Source organism: Corvus cornix, chromosome 2, assembly GCF_000738735.6.
Source record: "Corvus cornix cornix isolate S_Up_H32 chromosome 2, ASM73873v5, whole genome shotgun sequence".
NCBI lineage: Eukaryota > Metazoa > Chordata > Aves > Passeriformes > Corvidae > Corvus > Corvus cornix.
In genome coordinates this window covers 60,322,648-60,350,428 of record NC_046333.1, presented here as the reverse complement: position 1 = coordinate 60,350,428, position 27,781 = coordinate 60,322,648, and the positions used below count along the sequence as shown (strand labels likewise).

The 27,781-nt window shown below is 40.2% G+C and overlaps 1 protein-coding gene across 1 annotated transcript in view; it reads right to left on the bottom strand.

Annotated features, from left to right (window-relative positions):
- Nucleotides 1–21,920, bottom strand: part of DCDC2 (doublecortin domain containing 2) — a 56,124-nt gene extending 34,204 nt beyond the window's left edge. The window contains exons 1-4 of the mRNA XM_010402920.4: nucleotides 21,319–21,920; nucleotides 17,010–17,061; nucleotides 2,503–2,579; nucleotides 2,280–2,411 (exon numbers count right to left, since the gene is read on the bottom strand). Coding sequence (XP_010401222.4) covers nucleotides 2,280–2,411; nucleotides 2,503–2,579; nucleotides 17,010–17,061; nucleotides 21,319–21,611 — 554 coding nt within the window. The 5' untranslated portion in view covers nucleotides 21,612–21,920. The remainder of the gene's footprint in view (nucleotides 1–2,279; nucleotides 2,412–2,502; nucleotides 2,580–17,009; nucleotides 17,062–21,318) is intronic.
- Nucleotides 21,921–27,781: the final 5,861 nt, after the last annotated feature.

Sequence of the window (27,781 nt, the reverse complement as noted above, 5' to 3'; positions counted from 1 at the left end):
ACAATAGTGAAATCAAACATAATCAGTCTCTGAAGATGAAAGTGAAATCAAAAATACATTTTTTAAAAATGGATCTTCAAACAAATAACAAGCATACACAAGTTTTGTGATTCTAATTTCTGAAGCTACTTTTTTACAATTTCTGAATTTTGAAGCCACAATTTTTACCCACCCACTTGTCCACAACCATTCACAGACCAGCTGGGTTCTCTCTGGCTTGTATCATGTAACAAAAATGTCCTTGTGGTCACTTCTTCTGAGGCTGACCTAGGTCTGCCTTGTGAGATGTCAATGGATTTCCATTTTCCCTCCTGAATCCAAGCTAAAAAGTGACAGCCAAAACAAAGCAAGCGTACAGGCTGACAAGGGAGAGAGCAAAGACACAACTTCTGGGACAATATCCCCAAATTCCCAGCTGCTGATGCACCCAGTACCTGCCCATCGGGCTGCTGCACCCCATCCCCATCAGCAATTTGGCAAGCAGAAAAGCTGCTTTCTCATCATCTCCTCTCTCATATTTCTTGCTTACATCCCTATGCTGATCAGGGTGATCAATAATTTCTTTTTTAAAAAGCCCCATGTGAAACTCTAAGACTTTAGCTTTTTAAAGTCTTTTAATAACATGGAAAAGAAAAAACTGCCAGGTACATAACGCAGGCTCTTGTAAGTCCACTTCTCCTTCTTTAATGAGAAATTATATCTTCCCAGCATCAGTGGTCTTACCAGATCTCCCCTAATGCTAACATAGTTTCAGTAAACCCCAGAAAGTAATGTGTAACTTACCAGAGAACAATGATGACTTTACTAACAGATTTAATATGTATTTCTAGTATTTTAAGGAAAAGAAAATGAAAACTGAGTTAATAGAAAACCAGCAAGGGGAAAACATTAAATAATTAAAAATGTCATGTACATTATCTTATTTTTGAAGGATTAAAGGGGAGCACTGAAGGGAACTTCTCAAAAGGTATCTTAGTTATCTATTGAATGCTTTCATGTACAACATTCAATTTCACCAGAGTAGCACCAAGTAATGAGAATAAAATGTGAAACATTTTTAAATTGCTAAACAACCTGAGAGCAGAAAGAATTGGTATGTTGTAAATGTCTTTTCTCACTTTGTTCACTTCTGAGTTACACTAGCTGAGAAACAGATCCAGAAAGCTTCAACACATGTAGGCTTACTTTACTGCAAGTAAAAGTCCTAAGTAGCCAGCTAATAGAAGCAAGTAAGTGCAGAGCTGAGAGGAAAAACTTGATGACAGCTAATCATCAACAGATAGCATTACCTTAATCTTCTCTCACCTGTATCCGCTCAGAGAAAGCAATCAGAACTAAAAGACTACCTTATGTTCACTGGTTTGAGAAAGATTTTGCAAGCTTAGCCTCAGACATTGCCTAGGCTGTGAAGAATGGTTTTCCACAAAAGGCCCTTTCCCACCTGATGAAGAGATTTCTGTAATGTGCTCTGCATGGGGCAACACTGGAATGTTGGTAATTTGCTTGCACACCTTGACAGCCCACTTACATTGCACAGTTTCTCATGGACATCACATCTATCATTTTGCTCTAAAACTTGTAACAACTACCACATACCAATTTAGGTAACTGATTTTACATTGCAAAAGCCTTAAGGGACTGAAACCTACCTATCCAAGAGGTCACTTCCTATTCCTCGGATACCACAACAACTCAGACCAGCTGAAACACTGGAACTGGAAAACCCCAAAAACAATTTTGGCCTTGGCTTTTATTAGGAGGCTAAGGGCTGAATATTAAGCACATCCTAGTCTTAGCCCAGGTATACAAACTCTAAAGAATCTATAGTATTTTCCTTGAAATTGCTTGCCCCAATGAATTTAAAGAATTATCAAAATTAAAAAGTAACACACATCACATGTATCTCACGTTCCAAACATCTTCACCAACTTTACCACACTCATTTATTTTATTATGACATGTAACTTAATTATTAGCACTAAGTATATTGCATTATTATTGTATTATTACAGGCCTGATAACTAATTAATTAATTAATATCAATTTTAAAATAACAGTTTAAGCAAATTGAGGTTATTCTTTTTAAATAGCAGTTGAAATGAAACCTGAAATTATTTGGAGTCAACGTATTTCCACTTTGTAGTTTTTTGACATATTTTAATTTTCTTACAGTGGAACTTCCCATAAAATAGGAATGATCCATTATATCTACCTATGGAGCTTTAGAAACATATCTAGGCATACCAAATGTATCTTGCAAATATTCAGCTTCCTGATACCTGTGAACAGCTCCACTTCTGAGGGTTACTTTTCCTGTAACCATTTCAAGAATATGATCCCAGTGATTCAGTGTTTTCCTGGGAATGAGGAGGCGCACTGCAGGGCTAATAACATCTCCATTAGCAACCAGGCTGAAATAAAACAAAGTAAAATAACTTGGAGGAGCACTTTAAACAAAGCTCACCTGAAGTGAACACACCACTAAGTGAAAATTCTACTTACAAAATAGTGTAGGGCTCCTGGAGAGGCTTTCGAAACCGTGCTGACACGGTGATCCTACTGTGAGTAACTGGCTTGACCTGCAAGAACAAAAGAATTAGAAATGACGCAGTCTTCACATTTGGAAAAAGCTTACCCTGACCACCATCAGCAAGTAGGACAGCATGCCTTTAAAGCATGCATTTTATTCCATTCCAGCTTCACCTTCTACATAGCACACATAATTAGTGCTGCAGGTTTACGTGTGTGATGAATAACAACCACAGCACAGTATACCACAGTGCACCATGGGACAACATATGGTTTGCCCTGAGAAGGCAGAATTGTATGGACATCTTTGGCTGTCCTACACACACAAACTCCCAAATGCTGTTCTTGCTCTCTTAGTTTTTATTACTTATAACCATGGTGCAGGCAGTTAAACAATCTTCTTTTTTTAACAATAAATGTCGTTGCTAGATCTCTCTGCTACTATAATAACTAGTTTTGGTCTTGTCCAGGTCTTTACATCCAAATCCACCAGCAATTTAGAAAGGTTCCTGAACACTCTGCTCATTTTAGGGCAATGACTCAAAAGTAAGGTGAACCACAGATTTTTAGCCTTCAGGATAGTACACAGGCTACTTAATTCCCAGCATTAGTCACAGTACCCTTTTGAACACACACTGCACTGAGATCAACATTAAGGTCATTATAATGAACAGAAAGTTAAAAAAAAAAAAAAAGGATAAACACAAACTCCAAAATCATTAGGAAGATTTTTTTAATTCTTCATCATTAGCAAATCAAAATAAGGTGTTAAACCCAAACAAACATTCAAGAGTTATAGTACATGCATTAACAAGTTGGCTACATTTCTAAAAAAAAATACCATAAAAGCTTAAAGGATTAAGCAGCCGGTATGCAGAGAGACATGCTTCCAAACAGATATACAAAGTTTATTAAAACTGGCAATTTTCCAGTCACTATGTAAATGACAGTGTCTAATGACATGATGTGTTGCAGTTCTATCACACTTTGTGCTAACTTAACCAGTACTTTTCATTTAATTTGTGGGAAATGGTCTGAACTCCAGTGCTTTTAGTCTTTGCTTGAATTTTCACATAAATTCATTTAGTAACAACTGGAATGCTGTCCAGATCTTTCTGTTGCATACACTGAAAAGAGAGGAGCTCAACCTATTACATATTCCAAACAGGCTAAAAATTATTATTAAAATAATCAAATCTAACTTTCCACACAACTCAAAGAGCTCCACACTGCAAATTCTATGCCAAGCACATAAATTCTGGAGGTAAGAGAGCAAACCTGGGAGAAAAGGAACCAACAAAACAAAAGCAATACTGGCACTCCTTAGTGTACAATCACTTCAAGTAAAACACAACAACAGGTAAATCTGTAGAACAAAATCTGTTTTCAATGTCTGCTAAAGAAGAAGCACATTTATTCTGAATTCAACTAACTTCAACTTCTTGTTTTTCAAAGATCTTTGTGAGCTGTGTAGCCCTCTCAAACATCTGTTTTTTGAGAGACTCAGAGGACAGAAAAGCCCACACTGGTCATGGATGGAGAAATGCAGAATTAGCCTTTGCACAGCTACAAACACTAAAAAGACTAAACAGAAGCAATCAGCACCAGAAGGGCACAGTGATTTGAAGCTCAGTGCAAAGGGATATTTTGTCCAGAGACATCTACAACAGGAGAGACAGCAAGGAAGATGTTAGTGCAGCATCATGCCAGCACTGCTTGCAGACCAGACTAGGAAGCAGACTCCTGGAATGGCTGGGGACCTTCCCTTTACGCAAGCAATTCACTAGGCAGCGCATTTACTCCTTGAGATCTATTTTCTAGATGCATGTTTGTCTTGGCCTCATACCAAGAGAAATTTTGTACTAGACTGTACATAAGATATGCACTAATGCCTAAGGTAACTGCAGTTCACAGTCTTGCTGTTAATTCCAGTGTGATCTCAATCAGGTGGAAGATTCACACCTACTACTACAGAGTAGTACTACAGAGTAGTGGAAAGAGAGTAAGAGGTTTTTATCATACAGCTCATTAGGGGAGGCAAAGACATTTTTTTGAGAACTGCCAAATAACTTAGGAGCTCAGCCATTGTCTTGGGGTGACTTTATGATGTGTACCTGCTATCGCTGTTCTATGCCCAGAAATTAACTTTATGCCCTTCTGTGCCTTTAAACTGAGCCTGAGAGGGGAGAGAGGGAAAAACCGAGTGAACTTTTCAAAGCAGTTGTTCAAGGACACAGATACACAGACTCCTCTGCTTCTGCAGCAGCAAGAGCAGCGGAAGCACCCGGCTTGCTCTTCTGCCAGCTTTCGGCTCCTCTTCTCCGGAGAGAGACGAAGAGTTGAACTTTGTTTTCCTCGGACTTCAGTTTTTCCCTTCTTCTCTTCTGGACTGTTTCAACATCAGAACACACCAGGAGAATTTTCCACCAAGGCCCTGGAGGTGGGCTCACAACTCAGCTCCAACGAGGAGAGAGATTACACCTACGGAAGGACTCTGAAATTTCCCCAGGTTTCTCTCCACAGTGAGAGGTTTCATTATTTAGCATTATTATCCTTTTCCAGTGTGTTTTTTAAATAAATAGTTTTTATCTCTTTCACTTTCCCCCAAGGAAAATTTCTTTTTTCCTGAACCTGGTGGGGGGAGGGATGGTTGTAACCTGCCTTCTCTCAGGGGATATTTTCCTCCAAATTTGTCCAAACCAGCACAGCCATTCTTGCAGAAACATTTAAAGCATATTCTTCAGAGCAAAACTGGTCATTTATGTCACCAAAATTTGAAATGAAAATTTACTGGAAAAGAAAGAAAATACACCTTAAACTACAACATCTGAAAACATTTCTTTTGCTGCTGTCAGCCATTAAAGGGTTATTTTCTCAGCATAAGCAATCTAATAAAGAGCTTCAGAATACAGAAAAAAAAAGCAATTTTCTAAAGGGTATGCTACTGAAGGCTAAAACAATACTGATCTACTTCCACAGCATCAGGTCCTAATGTCCAGGCTCCAAATATAGGTTGCACACAAAATGGGAGTTACTGAACCTTGGATGCCCTTACACCTTTCTTTGTAGCTGGTAGGTTGCCAGGATAATCCCCTATAAAATATCCAATACATAAATAGTAAAGTTATAAATCACTTTTTCTAAAAGTTGATTCCACATCTATTCCTGATGCTCACTTATGCCGGTCAAGCTCTCCCACAGTCTCTCCAAATAGTCCCTCAAACTAAGTTCTCTGATGCAGCCTGCAACACTCAGGTTCCAATGCTCCACATTACTGGAACAGCTAGAAAGCATTCACTAGGCATAAAGGAGCCCTTTAGGACAGCCCCAGGTGTGCCTCACTACTTAGTTGGTCCTGAAGGGTGATGAAACCATTAATTTTGGTGTACGCGCCTCAGAAGGCCATCAAGTGATTGCACATAGCCCAGTCACAAGAATCCTGAGAAAACAATAATCTGACAGATGTTAAAAGCTCATTTATTATTTGAAGGATTGTATTTCTGCCAATAATAGATACTGAGGCATCAACTTGCAAGTTTGTCTTTTAGGTTGCTCTCTGAGGGTCATTAACATTTCTGGCAGCCTTCTGTGGCCTTACAAGTGAGGCCTGCTATTAAACAAGCAAACTGCAGGGGATTATAACATGGGACCAGCTTGGGCAAAGATTAAATATTTGTCTGTTCTACCTAAAAATGGCCTAAACCAGAACAAAATATAAACTTGCATTGTTTATCTAAGCCTGTTTAAATCAATGTACCTTCTGTATTAAAAAAATGAAAAGAATGTTAGTACACTAATACATTTGATAAAGTGACATTTCAAAAATCAGTGCATGAGAATACTAAGATGACCATGAGAATTTGGGATTGTTCAGCCTGGAGAAGAGAAAGCTTTTGGGTAACCTAATTACAGCCTTACAGTACCTGATGGGAGCCCACAACGCAGATGGAGAGGGACTTTTTACAAGAGCATGTAGTGACAAGGGGGAATGGATTCAAACTGGAAGAGGGTAGGTTTAGATTAGACATTAGGAAGAAATTTTAGACTGTTAAGGGTGGTGAGGCACTGGAACAAGGTTGTCCATAGAAGCTGTGGATGCCCCATCCCTGGAAGTGCTCAAGGCCAGGCTGGATGGAGCCCTGAGCAACCTGGTCTAGTGAAAGGTGTCCCTGCCCATGGCAGGGGGGGCTGGAACCAGGTGATCTGTAAGGTGCCTTTTGACCTAAGAGATTCTATTATTCCATTAAGTAATTTAGCATTTACAAGATCTGTTTCTAGGAGCTTTTAATATGCTGAACCTTGGTGGCACAAAATTCTGGAAAGTCTTTTGGCACACCTGACATGAACAGCAGGGACAAGAGTACTACATCTTTTTTTTCGTGTCCACTTGCTCTTTGACAGAGGCTTAGGCTAATGTTTGTCTAGAAGAGGAGAGATAACTAATGTCGTTGGGACAACTTGCCTCTTGAAGATGTTTTACACCTGGTCTGGTTCAGGGGCCAAAAGAAAGATAAACTCTGTGTTCATGCAGACCAGGAACACTCTGGTCTGCAAATGAGAGAGAGGAAAGGAGAAAATATACATTTTATTAGCAAAATTAAAAACCAACAAAACCAAACAGATGGAGGAAAGTGCCTGCACCAGGGGTGCTGCAAATGAGATGTACACCACCTTTAATTTTGAAGCTGGCAAGTCTGCAAGTATATGCAAGTATAAAGCTACATAGCATAATGCAGAATTCCATGATGCATAAGAGAGAACTCTCACAGACACCCAATGTATGTTCTGGCTACAGCATGTTATATTAAGCTCTCTGAGTACAATACTGAAAAATTCAGCATAAGCAATCCCAGCCTGTTCTGAAGCCATGTTTTATAAAGATTACACTGTGATTAAAGACTACACTGCGATTAAAAAGGAAAAGAAGTAAGAAAAAACCCACCACTTCCGTACTATACACCTTTCTTCTCATTAATCTGACTGTTCTGTTCATAGAGTTTAGAATAACTTCTGTCTGATCCGTGTTAAACTATTTATGGTCACGAAAATCAAGGTACCTAATTTCAAAATACAGAAGTACACATTAATAAAAGACCAAGTGCTCAGCCATAGTAAATCAATTTCATTCCTTTCAAGTGTATGGAGTTCCACTAAACCACCCCAGCGGAAGACCTGGCCTGGGGTTTAATTAAAGAATACATAGTTCTGCTCCTGTTGTGTTTGTAGGAGGCACCACAGTGTTGGTGTCTGGAATAGCCTGACCCCTCTGGCACTGCAGAGTTACATATTAACAACACAGTGGTCTTGGGTGAAAGTTTGTGCTTACATTAAGACACCAGCATTACTAGCCCCCTAACCCCTTTATTTTCTTTTCATTTCACCAGCCACATTCTCTGATGATGTAAATCAGCACTTTCCCATTTACATCAGCAACTGTAAGCAGATTTACATTAATCAGTGATCTGACCCCATTATGATTTTATCTTTAAATTTTGTACATTTTCAGTTTGTTTGAAAAGACCCATTCAAGGGCACCTTCCGTTTCCTACTGACAAATGTTGACAACAACTCATAATTTGTGATGAGATACTTATCTGAAGTATTACACGACAACACACAGCAGCAACACAAAGTGTCCAGGGGAGGAAGGAGAAACTCAGAGAAAACTTTATGTTAGCTGGAAGCAATCAATCCAATGAGAATTTGCAAGGCAACAAGAGCTACACACAGTTGGAAATATACCATGGGATCACAGATTCTCAAAACCACCATAATTTTTATTTTTCTATTCTTTAAAAAAAAGAAAGAAAAAAGTTATTTCACACAGAGCCTCTTACAGCAGTATGGATTTTTCTTGAGCCTCTTACAGCAGTATGGATTTTCCTTGCTTCAGAGAGAAGTTACCATCTGTGAAATGACTTTGCAAAGCACCTTGCAAAGTCTGGGCGAAACAAAACAGCTAAACTCAACACAGGTTAGGTTCTGGGAATGGGAATCACTCTGTGGTGTTTGAGGACTGTATAAACACTTGAATCTCAGAACACATTTTACAGAGTCCCTTAAAGTCCAGCTTTCATCTTGGGTCATAATACACTGGGGTTGAATTTGTGATTAGCTCTGAGTGTCTCCTAACAGCCCTTTTAAACACAAAGACACAGCACATCAGCATCCAACTGAAGCAGGGTAAAAAAATCCATGCCCTCACAGCGGCTTTTTAACAACATCCGATATATTTTTCCCTTATATGTTAAACACAGCTATATTCTAAATATTTACAAATTCAACAAACACAAACATAACACTTAAGAAACATATGCAACACATTGCTCAATCTACTTCCGGTACTTACATCTTCCAGTGTTGACTGTTGAAAAAAACTCAGAACCAAAGCTAAATGATCAGCAGCCAAACCATTACCTCAGGAATACTGTCATACGTACACATACAAAAAATTGTTTCTGTAAGAAAACCATTTTGAATTAGTCTGTGCATATCCACACGTGTGTACTTGAATATAATGTGTGAGTATACATAAATATACACACCACCTTAATACAATTCTCATTAAAAAATTTCTGTTACACTTATGTTCAGCTGACTACATGAAAAAAAATTAGAACAGTAAGTTTTCTAAAGCTATTACAGCACAGGAAATACCTATTTCACAGAAACACAATTTATTTTTTAATGGGCATTTTTATACGCATTGACAAAAGACGCAGAGTCAAACTCACTAAATAACTAAAAAACATGCCACTCCTTTTTGGAACACTATGGATGGGCTGGCTTATGCAATCTTTCTAACTCCAAGAAGTGTTAGACTGGGAAGAGAATGTCACACATATGGCATTAAAGGGAAACCATCATTGAGAATGGCTGTTCATGTAAAGACTCTGAGCAATGCACACATTGGTTTGATGTACACAGACAAAAAATAATGGGTTTCACTTCATTCTTCAGACATGTGCTAACTAGTAAAAGGTAAGAAACATAATCCCTAACATGGAGATGTATCAAAATTAAGTTTATTTCTTTTGCTTGGTGTGAACATATTTACTGATCCCCATGCACAGAGTGTTTGCTTGTATGAATGCCGCACTATACTTCTCCACACTTACTATAAAAATATAGACTGGAAAGTGGGACAGACTCAGGAGACTACCCAATGTCCCGTTGGCTACTTGCAAGAGGCATGTGACACTTCACAGAGTCAATCCTTGTATATAAGAAAAGTATACAGTTCATCAATTAGCATTTTAAGTAGCCTCTGAACATGCCAGGCTGCATATTCAGTTTCTAGAAAGGTTTTATGCACTTGAGAATACGTTCAAATAGAAATGTCCCATTCTTAGCTTTTCTCTTCCTTTCAGTGTACATTAAATAACTAGACATATGCTAAAGACAGAGGTCTGGCACCACTTTCACAGTGCTGCCATGAAGACACTTGCCAGTCATCCATAGCTAAGAAATGGTATCACTATCTGATTCCTTTAATTTCCTTACCAGAAGTGTCCCTCCATCAAAGGGAGCAACTAAACAGCTGCATGATTTACAGGATAATATGTACTTTCAAAGCCACACTGGACAGCAACGAAACAACAGTCAAAAAATGTAATGTGTCTGAGCCAGACGCTCTGTGCTGGTTTGATTTGTATGGGTTTAAGAGCTGGCCTTTCTTACTGCTACTAACGCACTCCTGGGTGCTCTGAACATCTCACTCATTACCCACGTCACTTTATAACTAACCTTTTGAAGCTTTCAATATTTCAACACAATGTCACATTCCAAATTTATCAGCTCATGCAATGAGCCATGGCTTTGCTAGTTTGTTACAATGGCCTGTTTGTTAATCAATGTGCCCAGGAAAATTGAGAACAAATATTTACATTTCCCTGGGGTAGAACTAGGGTCAAAACAACCAAAACCCCATTGATACACATCACGACCCTGTGATGTGAAAGAAAGGAATGTTCAAGGTTCAGTGGTCAAAACCAAACTAGAACAATAAGTTTTCTAAACCTATTACAGCACAGGAAACATGTTATTTCATAGAAACATGACTTTTTTTTAAATGGACATTTTTTACACATTGACTAAAGTTGCAGAGTCAAACTCACTGAGGTGTTTGGCAAGTACAAAACCATTTCAGTTATCCTACACAGTAACTAACCTGCATAATTCACATTTCCCTGGCTACTTTGCACCGCTGGATGACACTTTGGATAGTACAAAACAGCCTTGTGCCAGAGACTACAAGTCTTTCTACTGGTGTGGGTATAAACCAGAACTGAAACTGCTATTAACTGAGCAATAGGCCACAACACCATGGCTGCACACAAACTTCTCAGCCCACATAAAACATAGATGAGCTGGAAATGAGCTGTTCCACAGCAGACAGTCATGTAGTGACTAAGGGAGCCTTCTAGACTGCAAAGCTCCTACACAATTCCCGGAGTGTTTAAAGCCAACCTGCTCACCTCCAAAGTAAACTGCCCTACTTTTCAGCCATGGTAAGTGAAATGGAGTTTATATTCCCTGTACATATGGCAGGAAGTCACACCTCAGCTATTTAAGCCCTGGAAAGAAAAACTTTTCAGTCGGGATCTGCCATAATTTTGGGACATTGGACTAGAAGCCAAATCTTCAGCTGGGGTAAGTCAGACAACGGCATGGCCTTATCCACCCAGACACTTGGCATGTGCAATGCTCCAAAAGAGATCACATCTGTGTGATCCCGAGGATATCTCCCATTCCTTCTCTGAGTTGTATGATGCTGTACACACACTGCTTACAACACAGACAGTGATGGCATCAATAACACAGAGTTTATTCAAGCAAAATAGATCCTGATACTCATTTCGGACACTGACACACTACTGCTGATTCTGACTGGTCTTGTCTCTCACATTTTGTGTATTTTCCCCAAATTCCTTAGACTTAATTAAACCAAAAGGAAGTCTCTGGCCTTTATGGCTCCTCAGAAGGACCTGAAGCTAGCAACAGTCAACAGCTGAAGAACAAAAAACAACCCCCAAAAAAATATTTTTTTTCTTCACCATTTTTAATCAAAGGCAAAAGTTGTTAATGTTTCCAGTAAGTCAATTTAATATACAGCAAAAAATTATTAATGAGACTAACACATGCCTCATTAAAAGCTTCAGTACTGGCACCTCTTCCCTCCCTCCCTCCTGGCCTCCTCACAGGCTGGGAAGACCAGTTACCCTACGGAACAAGGCATGTGGTAATCAAGGAAGGGAACAACTTCAAGTTTCAGATCAAACTCAGTACAGACTACGGAATTCTCCAGTGACATGAAGCAAAGTCTTTCTGCTGCTCAAAAATTAACTAAATCCATCTGTAAGCAATCTGCTAATCAAAATACTCAAAATTGCACAGTTCATGTATACAGAACTGTAAAAGGAGAAATTTTATGCATTCACAGGTCCAGTTAGGAAAAAAAGGGGACAGCTTATCTTCTAACTGGATGTCTGGTCAGTTCTTCTCTGATTCCTCCTGGTATTGGATTGCGAACACTCAGGAAGAATATTTGTTTTGTATGTCTTCTTGTGCTAATTATGTAACCAGGATACTTAATACCAAACAATGGCATATCACATTAACCTGTTAAAGATGTTGCTCAGGAGATTAAAGGCATATATGACATTTTTTTAATCTTTGCATTTTAATAGCCTTATTCCCTAAAATACACTTACAGTAGAATGACTAATTTAGCATGAGAAAATGAGAAAATTCTTGCCCAGCAGTAGAACTAATCAAATGGGTCAGATATGGAGTAGCAAGAGCGTTTAGTTTTGCATTCTGGCAGAGAACATGAAGTAGACCTTTATACACAATTTGTTACCAGCCATACAGTATTCTGTGTTTAGCAATTTTGGGTAGCACAAAAAATGTTTGAGGGTTTTTTTAATTCTTAGGAAAGAAGCTGGAAAGAGTATCTTCTGTAGATACATTGTTTTGACATCAAAAGCCTGTAATTTGCACAGCCTGGGATCATTTCTAGTATCTAACCAGTCCCTTTTACAGAACTATCTTCTGTACAGAGAAAATATCAATGAACCATTTCTGACAGTTAGATGATGAAGTGAATCAAGAGCCCAAAAATTGAAAAATGGCAAGATTTTTCTTATGATTAAACATGTATGTTGTCAGACATGATAAACAGTAGTTATGAAACAAATAATTATAACTACTGTGATTTTTCATGAGAAGGTACTTGAAAAAGAATTACTCGTGCTAAGTTAGATATCCAGCAAGAATATACCAAAATAATTCGTGAAACCAAGACAACAACATAAACTTCCAAAATGTAATTCTTACAGATAAATCCAATCATACTACTGCTGAGAGATGAGTGGTGACTTTGTCTCGCAACAGAGGATGAAGAAAAACAATTGCCATAAATGATATTAGAATAATTTAATTTTGAAATATGGAGGAACAGAGGGAAACACAAGATTTACAAGTCTTCAAAATACTTTTATAGCATCATCTTAGATGCTTTGGGGGAAAGTTTTAGTGCTAAGTTCATATCTACCAAGTCTCAAACATTGTATTTTCTACTTCACACTCCCCTGTCATGGTGCTCGCCTCTTCTGTCAGCACTGGACAACAGGGAACCTTTCCTGTCCCAGGATCCCACCAAGAACACAGTGGCCAAATGACCTGCACTGAGATCTGCCAATGAACTATGCCTGGTCCACAAGACCCCGTAGCAAAATTGCTGCTAAGTGATGGGCTGTACCTGGTAGAAGACATTCTTCCAGTCGCATTTTCACTCTACAGTCACACTTCATCACAGGAACAGACACATTCTGTGAAGCTCCCTAGCAAGCAAAAGCACTTTACTCCATGTCCTAGCCCATGTCTAGGTCATCCAGAATGTGACCAATATGAGAACTGATATGCACTGGATCAGAAAAAGAGGTTTTAAATTTAAAAATGTCCAGACATTCATTCAAATCCTTGTGATTAGTAAGTGTTTTCACTAGGGAGAGACATTCTGGAGGTGTATGCAGACACAAATATGCAGGTCATACATGTAGGAAAGCTTTGAGGAATCTTTACTAATCCTCTGAAGAATGATTGGCACAAATACTGATTATTCCATTCAACAAACACTCCTACAAATGTGACCACACCTAAACCACATGATAAAACAAGAAGTTGCAATTGAAAAGGAGCTACGGAACATTAAAATAAGTTTATATAAAATAGTGAAAAAGTGATTTTTCACTGGAAAAATGTGACATAGTTGTGTCAGAGCTGCCCACACAATCACCTTGTCCTAGAAGTCCAGGAGAAAAAGCGAACTGCAGATAAAAAACTCGATGTTCTTCCTACCTAAGAAGATCAACCAAGGGCAAATGTATCAACAGTAGAGCAGCTTACTACAGGCCTACTATGGCCTTCTGATAATAGATGCTGTTTCATACAGACAGTATAAGCTTCCTTTTTTCTCTTAGTTGCAAGAGCCTGGTTCTTCAAAATCAAAATACTTCTGCTTTTCTTAGGCACCTGTAATTCTTTGCTGTTACAATATCACATGGCAAAGCTCATTTACTACAGTGTGTTCAAAGAGTCGGTCGTAAGAAGTCAAAGAAGAAAGGAGGTTCCAGGCGAACATATTTTTATGAAGCAAAGAGAGTTTAAAATAAATAGTTGCCTAAAGGATTTGCAAATGCAAAAAGCTCAGTTGGTTCTTCAGCAGCTTGCCCAGCCCCAATGGCAAGTAAAATTCATGTTTTTGAGTGTAGAGGGAGAGACCATCTAGATCAGACAGTGCCTGGAGAAATATAAATGCCTATACTTTCCACATTATAATCGGAAAATAACATTCAGTACCTTTTAAAAACAATTAAGCTTATAACAAACAACTGGTAACTCTGTTGGTCCATATTTCCTCAAGAGATTAATTGTTAGATTCCTCAAGCACATAATTTAATGTGTATTTGGACTTGCACATCACCTTTGGTACAAAAGGGATCTCTCTTGCAAAACAAGAAACTCAGTTGCCAAAAGAAGTGATGGATGGGAACATACCTGAGAAAGAATTTGTAACAAAGCTTTAGCTTGGGTCAGGATGAAATCTTTTTACTATTTTGCCTACCAGTAACAAAACTGTTAAAATTTTGAGATGTATTATTACAGCATGATGGTTCTGCCAGAGGATTTACACCATGCCTTGAACATCAATTTTTTCTTGCTTAATTCTAGTTTGACACACGTTTTCTAGTTATACATGAATTTAAAGTAATTGACGTGCTGCCTTCAAAGAACAACATTAAAGTACTCCCAAAAGCAGATGTCAAGCATTTGGCAGTTTAACTAACACAAAAGAAAACATATAGCTGCATACAAATACACAATGTACAGCTGCTGCATAAAATTTTCTTTGTATTGATCCCCTGCACATTTACCAGAATCAGAAATAGATATTTGTAACTCTTTTAGTGGAGAAAATGCCAAATTGCATGTGCTTGATACAACCAGAATTGACATCCTTGTACTTAAGCATGATAGGAATACTACTGCCTCTCTTGATCCTAAAACAAATCTAGGTTTTTGATTTCTAAGTGAACAACTGAAAAAAAAAAAAAAACAAAAAAAAAAGCCCAGAACTTGCTGCTTCATACCATTTTAACAAAAACTAATTTAGGCATTAAAACTTCTGTTACTAGTCCCCTGGAAGTTCATTCCTAGGATTAAATTATTAGGCCATGAAGACAGTTGTGTTATCCATAAGCCCAGACAAAAATCTGTAGGCTGTTACTATGTTTCATCTCATTTTTATGACTCCTCTCCCCAAATAAACAATCACGTTAAAGTTAAATGCACAGGGAGTTAAGCTCTCCACAGAGAAACAGTGGAGATTGCAAACATAAGTCAAATATGAAGATGAAAGCTGAGATAATGGAGTTTATATTGGATTATTTCAAAGCCCTGAGAGATGGCTGAAAGTGTTAAGATAATATACAATGAGCACTGAATCCAGACAAAATAATAGCAGCTTCTTTTATCAAACATGCAACTCTAAGTAAAAAAACTCACAACTTTTACAACTATTTCTCTAACTGCACAGACTTTCTCTTATATCAAAAATCTTCTAAGGATTTGCAGCAAAATAATCAGCCTTAAAACTAGCTTTAAAAAAGCAAGGCTCTAGAGGTACTGATAACTATTCAACTAAGAGTAAATTTACAGGGTAGTTGTAGCAGCATATCAAATCTTCAGCTTGAATGTGATCTTCCTGCTCAGTAAGCCCATTCAAAAAATACAAGTGACAAAGTTATGCTCAATTATAAAATTGTTGTATTTCATAGCCTCTGAATAAGAAGTTTCTGAGTATCACAGTAAATGTCATTAGGGCAATTCTGAGGATCTTCTAGTACAAGGTGTCCTACTGTCTGAAGATACCTGCTATGCAAACCACTGAACTGCTGAAAATGTGGCCTGAGAGCACAAGGCAGAGGAAATTGAAAAACAAGTCAGCTGATGCTTCTTGTGAAGCAAAAGCTGTAATTCAAATGTTTGTTGGGAATCACTGTTACCTCCATACACAATAAAACAGCAAAACTAACACAGTCATGCATCTCACACAAATCCACATATGAAACGTTTTGAAGCTTGCAGTTATCTCCTCTGACTACAGCGTAGCGCCGCTGAAGAGAAACAAGTGAGCTTGACAAATTATGGACTAGAACTAGTCAGAAGTTTACAACTAACATTGGCATTTTCCAAACAAAAATGTCCTTTCTTCAGAGGAAATACCAAGTTTTGAAGTGTTGAGGGACTCCTTGCAGAACAGGGGCATATGATACCCCTGGAAAGGTTGGACAACCCAGGGTTGCTGAGGAAAAGCCCCTGAACTGGCCCCTGGCTGCAGGCAGGCCTGGAAACCACCTGGCTGCAGGCTGCCCTGAAAATCCTTGGCAAGTTATGCACTGGTTGGCTCCCCCGCTGATTAGAGGCCGTCTAGAGGGACTGGGTGTGAATCTTTGCAAAAGTAGATATAAGTTGGCATAGTTAAACAATAAAGGCAGAACGATGCTCAAATCGTATCGGTGTACGTGTCGTTTATCCGGCCAGCTCTCCAGACTCGGTCCCTAACATTGAAGAACATTTGCTGCTCCAAAACTCCCCAAATTCTCATTCCTACCATTTTTTTCTGCAAGTACAAATTTCCCTTAGATTTACGACCAGATTCAATGAAGACAACAGGACATCTTTTTTCTTACTGAATTTTTAACTGGATGTGGCAATTTAGAACGCTGAGCAGAAGACAGTCAGTACATCATGCTCAGAGCAACCAGAGTAATAATCACTGAAAAAATATGTGCAGAATGGCAGATAACTGTATTATTATTCAATTAAATAAACGTATATTTAAAAAATCAGGCATAAATGCAGGCATGCCACTAACAAACTACAGGCTTACTTCTTCAATATTTCAGCCATCATACCTCATTATTGACTTCAGCAGGTTTTTTCTTTGTTTCTCCAATGTCCAAATAGCTGTGGAAAGAAAACAGGTTTGATTACTTACAGAAGCATCTAACTTACACAATACAAATATTCTACACTTTTTTTCATACACGAAGGTTTTAAAACTTGTCATGCTTCAAAATAACAGAAAAAGTAAATAATTAATAAGAGACTGTTAATATAAATCTTCAGGCTAGCTATCTGGGCTAATACAAAAGACAGGGGAGAACCAACCACCTACCTTCAAGTCACTGGTGATTAGAACAGACCATCAATAACCCCCTCATCAGAAAGAAGCTCATATACAACTGTGAGGTGGATCAATAAATCTCAGAACAGTATCACCTTAATGGATTTTTCATGGTCATCATCTTGCCTCTTAGTTTCTCACAGTAAGTCTCTGAGACATTTAAAGTTTTCCTGCACACCTGAGTTTAACTGAGGGCATCAGCTAAAGTTTAAAAGGATCTACACCACTTGGGTTTCAATAGAATGTGGACACATCTGAACACTTGTTTCTTGTGGCTGGATGAACCAATACCAGCTTCATCATTATTTTATGGATAAAATACAAGCCTCAACTGGACAAGTAAACAAAATACATCCTTTTGAACAATATTATGTTATCCCTCTGATGTTCCCTGTTCTCACTTCCAGTGGGAAGGTGCTTTACCAGGCTTTTAAGACTAGAAGACCTTATTTGAGAAGTCACATATATCTAAAGCCAAGCATCAGTGCAGGCTCACCAAAAGACCTCAGAGCTCACAACATATCTGCAGCTCTTCAGTAATGTCATGCTCTGTAGTTAATGACTGGGATCAGACTTGTTTGCTTTCCTACTTGGCCAAAGTTGAGAATTCATGGGGCCTGAATGAAGGTGCAAAAGCAGTAAAGAGAAATAGAAGAAGAGAGAAAGAAAAAACATCATTCTTTCTTTGAAGGAATGGCAATCATTTATCAAAATATCACAGAATGGTCACAGGGATTTCAAGGCTTCATTGTGAGGGGACACTAAGACACAGCAAAGCTGCCAGGCCATGCTTGAAAGCGCATGCCAATGCTTTGAGAAAGGTAAGTGTAGTAACATAGGATAATATTTTGAAAAGCTTCATGTTTAAAAACAAACAATAAGAACTGTTCCAAGCTCTCAGTGTAAAAAGGAATGAGTTCTCCTTAAACCAAAACCAAGAAGTCTTACAGCCTGAAAGACTGAAAAGAAGTGCGTCAGACAAAATGGTTCCAACAGCCTGTAACAACAGCTACTGACTGTGGTTCTTGTTGTCCAGACATCTGTGAATTACTTCACCACAGTGAGAAAGAAAAGCAAATACATAGTCAAAGGGTTAAATTCACTATGCAGAGGTCTGGATATTCAGTCATCAAATTTCAGGGACCTGCAAATCTGAAAAGTTCTAAACAGAAGCAAAGGAGCTTTTTTGGATGATGGCACTCAATAAAATGTCAGACCAAAAACTTTACAAAACTATTCTCACTTGCTAAGAAAGTAGAAATGCTTCCAACCAATGGCTAGCCAAGCCAGCAATGAAACTACAGCATTGTTTAGAAAGACACTGCTGGAGAGAGGACAATCTACCACTGATGAATGAGCGCAGATATAAGGAAATGGGCAAAGGGAGGCGGATGGTAGAGCAGCATGCTAAAAAAAAGCTAAAAATCAAAACCAGCTCCAGCACAGATAGTTTTCTTTCAGGAAGCTGAGAGCTGGGAAGAACTCCACAGGGGTGCAGCCTATATGTGCATTCTCACTCACCACTGCAACAACTACAATATACCAACACACCTCACCATGTATGCATCAAAAAAACGGGTGTTAACTTGGCACCCCTGTAAATGACAAAACAAGCTGGAAAACTTGTTATATGCGCCAAAAATTACCAACATCAGCTAAAAATTCCTCCCTTAAAGAAAATTTCTATGTATTTTTTCCTAAAAGAGGAATTTCTAAATGCTGATTGTTTTATTTTACTTTAAAAATTGAAGATATCAGCAGTATATATAGAATATATGCCCTCGGAGCTATCAATCTTCAAACCTTAAGATTCAGGGTTTGGCTCATGTGCTAAAGGTGAGCACAGTTTAGTCTAGAATTCACTGTGAACAGGAAAGAAAAAGATTCACTTCTCAGTGTAAGGCATCTGAAAAGAAACAAATGCACTGCTTGAGCAGAACAATGACACTTTCAACTTCTGCTACTCCTCGGATACTTTCTCCATGACACTCCCACAGCTCCCACACAAGTGCTACAAGCCTGCATTTCAAAGTTCAGCCCTGCACAGTCTATCACAGCAATGAATATGTCCAATAAGAATCATGGGGGGAAAAAATAAAATTAAAAAAAATAATAATAAAAAAAAAAAAAATCAAACTTCTTGCTGCCATCAGACCAGACTCAGGTCCTTTAAGGCAGATGCTTTGGTTTCCCACAGCTGTAACTGTTTACCTGCGACACATTACACAAACATACACATTTTTCCTTAATTCCTTCACTTCCTTTCAGAAAATATTTCCTTCCAATTAACCCTTCCTCTCCTCTGACTTTTCTGGCTAAGATGTGTCCCTAATTAACACTCTGTCTACAACCCAATTAAGAACAACTTCAACATTAAGCCCTTTAGCTTGTCTTTAATGCTCATAAAAGCACTGGTAACATTTCCAGCACTATGTAAACAAATACTAATAAGTGAACAACTCCAGTTCTGAATGCAGAAATGGAAGGGATCTCAAGTCATCCCATTTATCCTCTCTAGAGTGCAGGACTATGACATATTATCAAGGGATATATAAAACAGCCTGGTTTTACCCAGTTCTTTAGGTTAGCTTTTCTTAAAGTATTCTCTTTGTTGGCCTTAAATAACTCAGTACCCTGTTGCACATTGCAACCATAAAAGTCTGAAAAACTCTCACCATAAAACTCTGATCATAAAGTGTGAACTGATAAAAAGAAATGCCCCACCCAATATAAACCCAGAGTGTCCAACTCTCTAAGCAGTGCATGCTAATGTCACTTACTTACTTTTAGCCTATCAAACACAAAACACATTTAGGGAGGTGGAACACGATGTGCTGAAAACCAACAACTTCAGGCCATCCACAGAATCACAGGGTTTAATATCAAAAATATATGGTAGATCTTTTTTAGAGCTGAGCACTGCATTTGGCATGGAAAAGAGTAAGTACTGTTGGAAAAGGGCTTATATTTAGCCTGTCATACATCTTTCTCTCTGACTTTCCTACTGAAGTGGAAGAAGCTTCAATAAATCTTTAGAAGCAGGTAGTGACAGAAATGATAAGGGTGATGATAGAGATCCTGTTCATTACACAGAGAGTTTTCTCCTGAAACATAATGAGCCACTAATGAGCTCTCCTGAAAACTATAGTGTCATCAATCTACAGAACCAAGATGAAGACACTGTAAAGGTGGTGGTTGATGATACAAATTCTCAACCACCTGCAGAAAGGGTTTGTTAATTTTGAGATTTATTTCTATAAAGTCAACTGTAGGAAAAATGCCCACAAAGACTGAGCAAAACATTTAACAGTCAATGAGACTATGAAATCCACTGACAGAATTAGGAATAGTTACTGACCACATGCAGAGCCACTCTGGAAACACCTAAGGGCCCAGACCTCCTTCACATTATTCTCCCAGTGACTCACTAGAAAACAGACAAACTGGCAGGTTAATTCTTGGTGTCCAGGTAGGAAAAAGAATGTAAATGGTCATCTTCTAAATAACAGGAGGGACATAAAAAGGCTATATACGTACCCAAAATGAACAGAAGTGATGGAGAGGCAGACAGCTGGGTAGAATACTTTAGACTTTTAAAAAATAAACAAGAAAGGAAGCATCGGGAATTGAATTCCCAGACTCATCAACTTCATGGAAGGACTGTCAACAGTCCACTTTTGCATCGCTTTCACCCTGTTACCCCTGAGCACAAATACTGATACTGGCCCTTCAGCTAAGCACAGGCATCACAACAACATGCCATTCCCACATGTCCTTTGGGTTAAAGGGCTATTTCTCTCTCCTTTTCTACTGTCATGTCAAGGAGATGTCACTATGTGACTCATGGTACGAGTACCCTTTCTGGGGCTCACCTCTAAAGCACTTTTCTTTTTGCTCTGGGTCACAGCTTCTAAGTTCTCTTTCCGCAATGACTAATAAAAGGGACAGGGTGAGGGGTCGTCTGAAGCACTGCCACAGTGCCAAACCCCAAGTGCTGATATTCATTTCCCTGTAAATCTTACATTTCAGCCACTCACTTGAGTTTCTTGAAGGCCTCCCTGCCACCAGCCACGTACTGCTCTCCACTCTGGAGCTCCTCCAGCTGTCGGACACGATGCCCACCCCGGGGGGTATAGATGTTTCGCACAGCTCCAAAGGGTGCCTGCACCCCGCCCGTCACCTCTTTCAGGAACACATCAAAGTTGGACACTTTCTTCTCATGGATGACAATGCGGCGCCCCGGGAAGAAAGGGTCCCCGTTGCGATACACCAGCACGCTCTTCACGGTCGGCTGCGAGAGCCACGACCCCTTTGTGCCAGGACTAGTCATGCTGGTGCCTTCGCGTCTCCGGTGCACCCGAGCCGCCCAGCCGCGCTGCCTGCACCTGTCTGCTCGGGAGAGGCTCCTGCCCGGGAACCCCTCCGGCCCTGACACCTCCCTGCCCGCGGTGCAGCGCCCACGCCCACGCCGGGCCCACGGGCACACCTCCCGGGATGCAGGGAGCGATCACGGCTCGCCGGGGCCTGGGCACAGTCCTGCGTAGCCTGTACACAGCGGCTCCTCCCGGGCAACCAGCGCGCTGCTCCGGGCACCGCGGGAGCTTGGCGCGGGGAACGCCAACCCCGGCGGAAAAACGCGGCGCGACACTCGAGCCGGCACAGCAGGGACACGGGGACCCGCGGCCTCCCGGGGCCTTCATCCTCCGGCTCTGCCATTACGGAAAGCCCTACCGCCCTGCTTTCCTCGCGGAACTTTACCCCGCGTGTGCCCGGCCTCCCGCAGGGAGGGCAGCCAGGCGAGAGCCTGCCAGGAGCCTGCCCGGCCCAGAGCCACCGCGAGAAGGAGGGCGAGGGGCGGCGTGCCCAGAGGCGGGCAGAGGGCCGAGGGGGCAGAGGGAACGGGATCCGAGCGAGGGAAAGAGGGAAATCCCCGCTCTGCCTCCTCCTGCCCGATCGCCGCCTGTTCCACAAGGGAAGGGCCGGCAGCTGAGCTGCCCCGGCCGGGGAAGCGGCGGCAGCGGGGAAATGCCGAGGCGGCGCAGCGCTCCCACCGCACTCCGGCACACCCTGGGGACAAGAAGTCGTAAAACCTGAGAGAAAGTAAAACAGAGGTGCCTTCAATTCGAACATAATTCCTTTAACAACCTCTTTTCCCCGTTGATAGTCTCAAGTCTAAAACTGCACTAGACCCTCCTACCTGGATTTATTCAGTGTACAGTAAAGACTATCTTTTCAAATGGGTTTTAACATGCGGGATGGAAGGAAATTCCTTTCCTTTTATCTTACCTCATTTGATGGGAAAATTACCCCCCTGCTGTGAGTTACAACAGAGCAGTTAACCATTACAAAAAGAGCAATTTCAGGGTGAGGGCAGTCAAACATGCTACTGTTACTGGTTAACAACTAAAGATCCCCACTTTATTAGTCTCCTGACTAATAAAGGGGAGAACCAAGAATTTGTCATCCTCGGATTAATACTGTTTAACATTGAACTACTGTAACCTGAAGAGACATTTTTGTTATTAAGGATTATGCTTTTGAGTAAAAACCAAAAATGCTGATGACCCTCACCTGCTCTGCATTCAAGTAGTGATATGTCAACTATCTGCTATTTTATGCCAGATTCTACCACATTTGTTGATCTTAGGCCTAATTTGTAATCACACAACATCTTTGACATAGGAGTAAGATTGAATATTTTTTTGGTGCACCCATTTTGATACTTGTGCTACTCCAAAGTACTATTGGTCTTTACCTATGGCCACAATAGTTATGGTCACTTTATGGATTGCAATAAAATATCCTTTAAATGGTAGCAGAGCACTGCTAGCCTTAAAGCAGCCTAAAATTGGTGGACAAAATCTTTGTTTTCCATCTCGCCTAAGTACAACCACTGACCAAAAGCTAAGAAAAGGTTAGACACTTCAGTCCATAATAGCAGTGCCTTGAACCATGACAATCTGCTCCTTCCAGCTTTTCCAAGGTCTGACCTTTTATTCCCACTATTGTTTCACTTTGTAAGCAATCTCCTATCACATTCTCAACAGCAAGGAGACAAGGTGCTGAACCCACTGACATGATTAAGATAAATGCAGAAACACATTATCTCATTATGATGGAGCAACATCAGAGGTCTCATCTTACATGAGGTTGGTGCATGACGGGACATCTGTCAGGATCCCCTGAGGTCACATAACAAGAATAACATAACATAATGTTGGGGGATGTGATGAGAGCATAGCCATGGCATAGTGTAGCCAAACAGGGTCACTTTTTCTGCACCAAAATGCCGTGAGGTCTCTGCCATTTCAGAACCAAGAAAGATTTTGCAGCTTGTTGTAGGGCCTTGCCAGTTACGCTCAGTGACAGCAAAACATGAAGTCATGAAGACAGAAATGTCCTAGTGCTGAAGAAAAGACCGACAAAATGGGCAGAATGGAAAAGGAGAAAGTTTCTAAACACAGAATGAAAAATTCAGCTCATTCTATTGCACACAGTGCTGAGAATCACACTTAGTAACTGCACCTCTGTACAGCTTATCAGAAAATCAGACTAAGCAATAGCAGCTACTTCATTCCCAGCTGTAAGTTGGTAGTACCCAGACTGTCTGCACTGGCAGTTTAAAGCACATAAATACCAAGTGGTTTGGCTCACATGCACACACTAGAAGAAGTAAAATACCGATGCAGTTGTAAATTTTAAAGCCCATGTTACAGCAAATTCATCTACTTGCTCAACTGCCAGATCAAAAACTCCTTAGAATACCATGATCAATTATTTTTGCTTTAAAAAATACCTTAGACAATCACAGTTTAAGCTACAGCTTTTGATCACACAGGTCCTGTCTAACAGCATTCTTGAGACAGCCAAGATGCTGAAGGATTACGTAGGGAAAAGGCTTTAGGAAACCTGTAGAGGCACAAAAGGGGATTGTTCTCCAAGGAAAAACAAATTCCATGAGTTAGTTCCCTTAAGTAAGGAAAAAGTTGAAAGGTTACCTTCCATGTGGTCTTGGTATAGAGTAATGAAAGTGAAGTCATCTTCCTTAAGCAAAGATTTCTCAGTGTGTTACTGTAGCTACCTTTGATCAAAGGACCTGAGATTATCAGTTGGGTATTCCTGATTCATTCATGTAAGAGCAATTATTATAAACATGAGTGGGTTTTTTAGTAAGTTTACTATGGGGTCTTTTTGATTTCTTCTTGTGTAGCTTCACTCAACATCCACTAAACATTCTGGTAGCAAATATTTTTTGTTAATCTGGCTTCTTTTTGTTGTTTAGTGTTCTGATTTTTATTTTTTTCTCAATGTGAATAAAATTGCATATTTATTTTATGAGAAGAAACAGGTCAGAGGTACAGGCACATACTTGTATATAAAAATGATTGATAAATGAACAAGTTATACACTGTGAATTGTCTGTAGACCAAGATGCCTTTTTACCATAATTTTACCAAAAAGTTCTCTGAGCTTTTCTTTAGCAGAGATTTATAAGGACCCCTCTGACGATAGCTATGGTTTCTTCCTCTTTCTGTGTGTTTTTCCTTGGTGTTTCTGCTCCTTCTCTTGCACAAAGCCCAGCTGCAATCAGAGCAGTCCCCCATGTCTGCACTTACATTCAGCTGGCAGAGGAACTAGTTGCTCATGTCATTCGACCTCACAAATACCTTCTGGTGTGGATGGCAGTTTCATGACTAAGCAAGCCTGTGCTGGAGCTATCCTTGCATTTTGGCTGGATGCAGAACAGCCATCATGCCTGTCTGTGTCAGTGAGCCTCTTCAACAAGCAGCTTGTTGAAGAGCTTGGCCCACTATTTTTTTGATGATATTCAGCAAACCGCTCCCAAAGGTTGGCACTGCAGGACAGACTGGATACCTGACATGTGCCTACAGCAGAATCAACAAGCAGCTCGCTGGTATTTAGAGCTGCAATAAATAGAGGCCAGTTCTAGATCTCCAGTTATCTTTTGCCAGCAGCAGTGTAAAATCAGACATTGTGTGTGTGCTTCATGACTTGTCCCTGGTGCCAGTGCACACCGATGTGCTGCCTTCACCTCTGAAGACAGAGGTGATCCCTGGTTATTGTCTGCCCTTCCAGACAGTTGCAATGGTGGCTGATAATGCAGCTTTAATGAGATACAATACCAGTGCTTCCTGATACATTGGCCTGTTGGATCATACATAGCAGAGTTTTTATTGAATCAGGGGGATGGGAAGCAGGAGAATTAGTTTGTCAGGAATAATGCATCCAGCTTGGTCAGCATACCAGGGCAGGAAGAAAAGGTAAGAGACCTCTGATAAAACCAGGGGGAGTCTCGGACAGACATCCTGAGAACTAGCTCAAACCAGTCTCAAAGGCCAGGGGTACAAAAGAGCATGCACAGGGGAGAAAGGTGAAAAGTTCAGGACGAGGAAGACCTCCTGACTTCATCAAAAAGACCCTCGGAGACCCCTACCAAAAACACCAAACAACACTGCGCAAGCGCATGACTTTTGGGTTCATTATAATACGAAGCGGGGCTGGGCGGGGCTAGGTGATGAATATGTATAGGCGTGCTGCGAAACTTAATGAATATGGAACTTGTAACCCGATAAATACCGAGCTGAATGCAGCTGTCGGCACGCATGATTTTGGAGGAGCGATCCCCCGTGCATCCCAGTGCTGGAATAAAACATAACTACTTTACTACTTCTTTAGTAGTGGAGTTCTTTCCGCTCTTCAATATCAATACATATTCAGTGCAAAGTTATATCATCTTATTTCCAACACTTCTGTTGTCTTAGTAGCCAGAAAAACAGACAAGCAAAGGAAAACAAATAGATCAACCCAGCAGCTTTTTCCTTGTTATTGAAGAGTGTGAAATGTCAGCTGTGTAAGACTTACTGCACATTCATAAAATACAAATTTCTGGCAGATATCCTTTAGATGCTTCCCTAGTTTTTGCATTCCAACATGCAAAATAAGCTGCCATTAATTGTCAGCAGTGGTGTGCACTGGTTTCCTGCCTTCCTGAGGTATTTTCTGTGCTGTCTGGTGTTTCCAAATATTAAGTATCTCTGACATCCAAGAGATTAAATTAGTGTAGTGTGGGAAGAGATGAGATAGAATTGGGTTGCAGGCTGTGGGACGCACCTGCAGAGGCACATGGCAGCACAAAGCAGCACATGGTGGCACACAGAGGTTTGTCCCCACCAGACACTGGGGGGAGGAGGTGTCACACAGCAGACCCCTACGGAGAGGAGCCTGCCGGGAGCTGACAGACAGGTGAGCAGTGAATGATCATCCCATAGAAGGACATTTAGGAAGTGTGTTGTTGATGTGGTAACACGGGATAGGTCACATAGTGAGAATTGCCATGTAAGGAAATACTGTGCCTTGGAAGAATGTATAAAACCAGCTCGTTTCTTTGAATAAATGATTCAGATTCCCTGCCGGTCTGGGTCTGTGTTTCGGTCACTCACAGTGTCACACATACTGCCACTTGCTAAGATTAACCAAAATTGGAGCTAAAATACTCCATTTAGAGTAGATTTCAGCTTTTTATCAAGTATGAATGGGGCCAGCATTTGCACACAGGCACCGTTACCCTGAAACTGAAAACCTCTTGACACTGAACCGTGCCATAAATCAAATCCCTCCTGATGGGAGAGAATTTTCTAAAAGTCCTTGCCAGGAGTTTCAAAGATAAACCGAGACTTTTCCTTGCGTTTCAATGCCACCGGATAGTTGTTTATTAAGGCTTACCAGAGGAACAGAGCCACTAGCATGACCCAGGTACAGCATAGAGCACAGAAAAGCAGGAGTGGAGTCTCTAAGTATCAAGATTTACACAGCCTTTTAAAGGTAATTTAACCAATGGTTACTAAAAACGTACATTATTTTCACTTTCCTACCAATTATTCAGTAACACGGGCAGGAACTGCGGAATTCTCTATCCAATCATTCCAAACTACTTTTACTGCAGAACATGGAGTAGTAGAAGAAGAAGGTTTAGAGAACAAAAACAATCCTCCATTTTGATATTTTTTACTCTTATCTATTTACTACAAAGAGAAGCCCAAAACCTCTAAATTTTTCACCCTGTGACAATCTTACATAGTAGTCTATCACCTAATTCACACCACTGTATTTTCTAGTTCCTCTCTGACCGTTGGTAATTTTTTCCAAGGTTGGAGGCTAAAACGGTGTTGTTCAGGGGGGTAAGAACCCTTAAAAACAGGCAGAGAAATCCTCTCGGCACTCTGGGTTCCTACATCTCCCCCTCCTGTTTGAACGAAAAACACTTCCTTGACAGCTTTGTCCATGGCTCGTCTAGCACAGTGAAGTATACAAGGCACAAATACTAAAAGAATTACAACAATAGTTAAAACATACAAACCTGTCTTCAAAATTTTTCTCCATAAAGGTGTAAGGTCAAACCAATTGAACAAATCGTTCAACAATGATCCGCTTTCTTCTCCAAGTTTAGCTATTCCATCCTCTAATTGCCGTATACTTTCA